We start from the raw sequence: 6,761 nt of genomic DNA, 5'->3' as shown, positions 1-6,761 counted from the left end.
CGACTAGTTAGCTGGCTTCGCTCCGTCGGCCTTTGGAACCAAAGTCCCCTAAAGTGGACAATGCGTTTATTTGCCGTCAATCTCATCTGTTCCAGGTCCCTGGATCCCTTCCCCCGTCTGTATCACCATGTGGCCCACACTTGGGAGGAAACCTGCAGCGAGAACGAGGCCCCGTCGTCGTGATGGACGATACCGTGATGGTCTTCGGGTGGGGGCATATCTCATCCAGAGAATGACCCTTGCCACACTGTCTTCCACGAGGGTTTCGTCTGGTCGCAGTATGACGCGGCTCGTGTCATACACAGTATGGCCCAGCAGGAGATCGTGCTAGTGGGACTGATAAGCTCCAGATCGAAACAGACATCATCCCTGTCTGATTCATGGGGTGCTTACCCCCAGGCACGCTGCGTTGACACTGGTGAGATCGTGTCCGCTGGCTGATCCCTAGTTGATTAGCCCTCACGAAGTCGATCCATCATCGTGCACGCACCGCCGGGAATGCGACCGCGATCATAGATGGGTCCTTGATCTCCGGAGGCGCTGCCGATGGTGTAGTGGCGGCATGTCAGGAGGTGTCTCAGCTCGGGTATGTGCTCTGATTTCATCGTTTGGGTGTTTCGGCTCGGACGGCTGGCTGATGGGGGCTATATTGCCCGTTGCATTTACTAATAGGCCTCGGTGGAGGGGAAGGTGGATTTTCTCTCGTGTCTTGACAGAGTTGGCTAGATGCGGACGGAGTAGAGTTCTGGGCAAATCGCGGCCTGAGAGCTGCATGTTGCTGCATTTGGCTGCGAACTAGTTGTCACGTAACGGGATTGTAGGCGTCTGACAATTACTTTCGATTACGGCTCTGTTATAAACAAGGTGAAATGAATTACCAGACACTCGTACTGAAATTCTCTTGGGCTGATTCAGTCGATGTACATACATTCTGGAGCGTAGATATACGCTCTGTCCATGGTGGCTCAGCTGTTCACGCGGTAGAAAATGGGCATCGTCTCAATCGGACAGTCCAATTCTACCTCATTTCCACCCTGATAGATCTTTGGAATGTCCCCCTGGGGGACATTCACTTTACTCCAGAGCGTCCACATCGCACCAGCCGGCAGATAGACCTTGACAGTGCGCTGGCCAGCCTCCAAAACGGGGGCAACCAGATATCGAGAGCCAAACATATACGCAGTCTCCACGTCCCACGCCTTTGAGTCTTGCGGGAACTCATAGAACAGCGTACGCATCACTGGCGTGCCCTTCTTGTGCGCCTCTTGCATCAACCCCCGCGTATACTCGCGCAGCTCCTCCCGAATCCCGATGAACTTCTTGCAAATCTCATAAACCTCCTCACCGTACGACCAGATCTCGTTATCTGAGCCGCTGGCGGTCGGTTGGCCTTCGGGCTTGGGTTCTCGATCTCCGTGCAACCGCATCACTGGGCAGAAGGTTCCCCATTGGAACCAGCGAGTGAATAACTCACGGAAGGCTGGGTCGTCTGGATTACCGCCGTGGAAGCCACCAATATCGGTAGTCCACCATGGGATACCGGCGAGACCCATGTTCAAGCCCGCGGCGAGTTGATTCCGATACGAATCCCACGAGGATGCAATATCTCCGCTCCAGACGAGCGCGCCATACTTTTGGCTACCTGCCCATGCACAGCGGAGCAAGTTGACGATATTAGTCTGACCCTCGGCTTCCATCCCTTCGTAGAATCCACGGGCGTATTCCTTTGGGTAGATGTTGCCAATCTGTAGGTTACTACCAGCATGGTAGCGGTAGATATCAAAATCATAGATCGAGTACTCGGGTTCGGCTTCGTCGAGCCAGAATACCTTGATTCCCCGGTCGTAGTAGTTTTTCTTCGCTTTGCTCCAGACAAACTGCCGGGCTTCAGGGTTGGTTGCATCAAAGTGAGTGATGTCCCCGTCGCATTGCATTGCCACGCGCAGACCACGGTCATGTCGAATCAAGAGTCCACGTTCCAGCATTTCGGGGAAGTTCTCGGAGGCATTCTCGACAGTTGGCCAGACAGAGACCATGAGTTCTACATTGAGATCTTTGAGCTCTTTGATCATGGCATCTGTAAGATAGAGACGGTTGATGTAAGTAAGTTGCGGGGTCCATGCGGAAGTGATGAAGCAATTGCAGGTTATGACTTACCGGGATCAGGCCAGAACTCAGGATCGAAACTCCATTCTCCCTGGTGCTTCCAATGGAAGAAATCGATGACAATCAGATCAAGCGGTACCTCACGCCGTCGATACTCTCTCGCCACATTTAACAACTGCTCCTGGTTCCAATATCGGAGCTTGCACTGCCAAAATCCGAGGCCATACTCGGGCATCATAGGAACATACCCAGTCACCTTCGCATACGCCTCTTCAATCTCCGCAGGCGAGTCACCCGCAACAACCCAATAGTCCAAAGCACGAGTAGAGTATGCCTCGAAGCTCATCACGTTAATACCCAAGGTGGCTCGCCCAATACCCGGGTTATTCCAAAGTAACCCGTAACCGCGCGATGACACCGCAAAAGGCACGCTAGCCTGCGAATTCCGATGTGCAAGCTCCAAATCCGCCCCTTTGAGATTAAGATAGGGCTGTTGATATTGCCCCATTCCAAAGATCTTCTCCTTGGGATCGAGCGACTCAAAGCGTAGCTTGAGATGATAATCGCCACCGAGGATAGGTCGTAGCTCGCGTGCTTCAATCAAAAGAGCACTGCATTTGGGGTCGCGAGGGTCTTGTCGGTGTCGGGCGTATTCCTCGAGGAGCTTTTTGCCCTTGTGATCGTAGATGATCACCTTGCCTCGCTGAGAGACCGTCGCCCGAATCTTGCCATTGGAGATGCTTGCATCTTCCCCGACGGGCGTCTCTATCGTGACAGACGGGCTGTCTGGCTTTGATTCAAGAGCCCAATCTTCGGTAGGCATGGTGGTGAGCTTGGTGGCTCGCACACGGAATGCATCTTCACCCCATGGTTGAATCCAGAGGAGGTGGTCGTCGAATCGGAAGATAAGCTTGTCGTTCTCAGCGTACAACATTTTGTCAGCCGTCTCTCATCAATCGTTTTAGGATATTGAATCTGAAAATTGTCCCCGAATGTATAGTCTGTTGATGAGGGGTTCAAGGGTGACGAGGAGGCGTATCTTAGTCCAAATTACAATGCCGGGGGTGTGGTCCAATGACACTTGTTGACAACCCCTCTCCTCTGCGATGCTGGCGCCTGGAACATCGTGGACCGGACGATCCACATGGCTCGAAGATCTCCCAATGAAAGATCTGGGAGTTTTAACGGTCTGCCTGAGATGGCAGTTCTCCTGTGGGGTGGGAATGAATAGCCTCCGCAGATTTCCCCGAAATGAAGCGGCATCCCCGCCGTGTTTCTTTGAGGTGTAGTTGACGATCGCGAACGTTGAAAATCGGAGTATATTAGGCTAAACAACGCGTTGGTGATATGAATGCTGCGAATGAAAGAACAATATGTAGGAGGATATTGTCTAGTCTCGGTGAATTGGCAATTCCATCGTGTTAATAATTGACATGAGCTTTCTTGGAGGTAACCGGAAGCCCCCGCAATGTGAGGCTGTGTCTACTAGGTTCTGTTTCATTTGGAATATGATGCAACAATTCTATCAATAAGATCGGACTATCAAGAAGATTGCGGAATTGTAGTTGATGATGGAAGGAAGACATGGGCCTCTTGGGATGGATGTCAGCAGAGAGTGGGTTGCATGAACTGCCACAGTAGCCCTGAGGCTACTTTACCTTAGAGATGAGTCTATCTGTACACCACTCTGAGCTTTTCCTATTATTTAAGCTTGCTGGATATGCCACTGTATACGCAGGATCATATTCGGTGAGTGGGGCTTTCCTGCCTGGGCTGTCATCGCCTATACGATGTCTTGAGAAATTGATACGATTGGTATTTGGAATAACAGGTCGGTACAGGGCATCTTCCTCCTAGATATAGTCTCGGCTTTTCTTCTTTCTGTGAGAGATTGCAGACTTCTTTTGATACCAAAAGGCTAAAGGTGAAGCTTTCTTAGCTAATCAAAGATATTCACACGATCATACAACATCCTTCCTCTCATCTGGTGAACGGTGTTATTGGTTTCGAGTATACTACCTGGCGATACTCTAGGAAAAAGAGCCCTAGAGTGTCCAGAAGTCGTGAACAGAATCCGCATAGGCGAGCCGCAATTTTTCACATGTGCCAAAAGGAGGTCCACAAAATCCTGGCACATATCCGAAGCGTCGTTCTCAAGAAGATTCAGCCCTGATATGATGCAGTACTCTAGAGTAGGCGCACTCTCTAGCAATGTCCTAAGAACCTCGACCGTAGCGGACCAGTTCTGATGTAGGCGGTTGGGTATTTGCAACACCTCAGTGTCAATCAATATGTCCGCAGGCAAGTCCAATTGCAGAAGCTCGCTTATCAAGCCATAAACCAACGCGAACATACCCGCTCTGTCTTCTGAATTCTCGAAGCCTGGAACTTCATTGTATGGAGGCCTTTGGCAGATATGCGAGATGAACCGCGCCCGTGCCTGTATTGCGGTCCAAATAGTGCCCAGTGCGGCCAATTCAGCACTAGTCTGCTCACCTGTCTCGTAAGGGCTTATAACCCAAAGGATTTGATGGTTAAAGTCTGTGGCTTTTGCCCAATTTCCGAGTGCATCGACCATACTTGGCTCTGCAATAAGACGCCCAGCGTCTAGAGCCAACTGTAAACCATTGCTGCCACCAGCTTGGACGATAAATGATTTGAGATTGCTGCATATACCCTCAGCATCTGCTCTTGTGATGCGGCGCACAGTTTTGCTGACATCTCTCATTTCATCATTTTCTGTCAGTTGCAAAACTTGGGATTGCTCCACTTGTGACACAGGATTGTCGCTCAACCGTCGGATTTGCTTTATTTCATCCACTGCGACGACTTTAGCAAACGGGATCAGGCTTAATATAGAAATACCTGTAAAGAACTAACAGCATCGAAATGTTTCCTGGAAGAAATGCGTCATGAGCCCGCCAATCTCATTTTCTTGTCTCAGAATTTGAAAGTTTTGTCGTCGGCTTTCCAGCATGCGTGCTTCAAGCCTGTCAAATTTGTTCATGACGTGATTCATCTGGTAGTTCATATATGGACGAATTGCTTTGACTTCACGCGCATTCTCGATTTGCGCTTGCTCATTGATGATTTGAATTGACTTTTTGATCGTTTCCGCAGCATTTTTATACTCAGAGGAGAAGTCCCTATTGAAAGAGTCCCACACCTTGGACGGTTTTGACTTGAGATACCAGGTAGCAACCTTGATGAAAAAATCGAAGAATTTGGCGTAAGTGTCTGATAAGCGGGATTGCATAGCGGGAGTTCCGAAGAGGTCTAGCCATTTTGTGCAGATCGATATGCTCTCAGAAAGCTCAGCCACATAGCCTGATAGTTGTTCGGCAATACTGGAGTAGTTGACCGATGTCTATATCAGCATGTTAGAATTGAACGACATCACAGACGTTGATAGATACCTGGACTATCATCGTTATGGCCCCACATAAACACGATGTGTATATTGATTGATCTGGAAAAAACTGGAATAATTGTTTATGAGCGTCAAGAGTTCGACAAATGGCCCTGAACTTGGTTGTGATCTAATCTCTCAGTAAGCCAGACTATACTCCTTATACGATTGCACTCAGCACTAACCTTGCCATTCGACTTCGTCCACTGGCTCTCAAACTGAGTTACGATCTCTTGGACCGCAGTGACGGTGAATCCATCACTAGCACGAAGTTCCTGAGCTAGTCTGTTATCTGTCGAGTCTCGATGCAGTATTTTTCGGATAGACAGCTTCGTTTTGTCAAGTTCATCTTTTTTGGCAACTGTGGCAAAGAACTCATCACATTTTCGCTGAAGAGTACGTCGCGCGATTTCCAACCCCCCAAAGAACTATAATAACAGTCAGCTACCATTCAGAAAGCGATGCCATGAAGAAATGTCCACATACTTATTTGACTGATCATCGCCGTAGTAGGTACAGTACGCACGTAGATCCGCTCGCACATTATTTTCGGCATCTAGATCCTCCTGATACTGTTTTGTCTGGATGGCTAGGTCTGAGTCCGACTGAAGCTCAGCCGTAAATCGACGGACTATCGGGGAAGGTGTGATGTCATCCATGATGTGAGACAAGCAAAGTTGGGGAGCTTGAGAGATATGAGAGACACGGCTATGTAAACAGCATAAGAGAGGATAATAATCGGGAACGGTGCCAAGTTGAGCTCAGAGAAAGAGGCTCCCGACATGAAAAGGATACACGATCAAACGATAATTACCCTTAATCATGTATCCGTGAGGCATTGGCCGTGAATCATATGATTAATAGGGCGGAATTGAATCTCCTAGTGTCACATCTCGGTATCCCGCTCACGCTTAGCGCTATGGCGTTACTATGTATGTGAATTGAGGAACACATTCTCCACTTCGACAGCCAACACAATGGGGCCGTAGGCCAATTCTGCCCGGCGGTTCAAACGGCCCCATGTTCACCACCTGTCATAGTGTTATTGGTTGATGGGACGTATCTTCGGCAGGGGGTACGATTTTTTCAGGCACATGTGCCTTACGCGGCTCGCATTTAATGTTAATCGAATTCAAGACTCAAAAGTACAATGGCACGCACCATTCACCTGCCCCACTAAATTGGGGGCCAAAGGGGCTCCTGGACATGATACTCACCATGGGAGCTCCACCCCACTGTCAATCTC

At 49.4% G+C, this 6,761-nt stretch overlaps 3 protein-coding genes across 3 annotated transcripts; all 3 read right to left on the bottom strand.

Moving 5' to 3' along the window:
- Positions 1-66: 66 nt before the first annotated feature.
- On the bottom strand, positions 67-605 carry N7496_009504 (uncharacterized protein; the record flags this gene model as incomplete). The annotated part of the gene is made up of 3 exons (XM_056702418.1): positions 67-327; positions 394-437; positions 491-605. 3 exons carry the CDS (start codon positions 603-605, stop codon positions 67-69), a joined length of 420 nt encoding a protein of 139 aa, XP_056551418.1.
- Positions 606-965: 360 nt separating this feature from the next.
- Positions 966-3,040, bottom strand: N7496_009503 (putative glycosyl hydrolase; the record flags this gene model as incomplete). Its single annotated transcript, XM_056702417.1, has 2 exons — positions 966-2,077; positions 2,158-3,040. 2 exons carry the CDS (start codon positions 3,038-3,040, stop codon positions 966-968), a joined length of 1,995 nt encoding a protein of 664 aa, XP_056551417.1.
- A 1,005-nt stretch (positions 3,041-4,045) lies between these two features.
- On the bottom strand, positions 4,046-6,174 carry N7496_009502 (uncharacterized protein; the record flags this gene model as incomplete). The annotated part of the gene is made up of 4 exons (XM_056702416.1): positions 4,046-4,926; positions 4,987-5,473; positions 5,701-5,943; positions 5,998-6,174. 4 exons carry the CDS (start codon positions 6,172-6,174, stop codon positions 4,046-4,048), a joined length of 1,788 nt encoding a protein of 595 aa, XP_056551416.1.
- Positions 6,175-6,761: the final 587 nt, after the last annotated feature.

Source organism: Penicillium cataractarum, assembly GCF_028827025.1.
Source record: "Penicillium cataractarum strain IBT 29864 chromosome Unknown utg000008l, whole genome shotgun sequence".
Taxonomy (NCBI): domain Eukaryota; kingdom Fungi; phylum Ascomycota; class Eurotiomycetes; order Eurotiales; family Aspergillaceae; genus Penicillium; species Penicillium cataractarum.
Note: the sequence above shows the minus strand (reverse complement) of the source record. Positions and strands in the feature narration are given on the sequence as shown.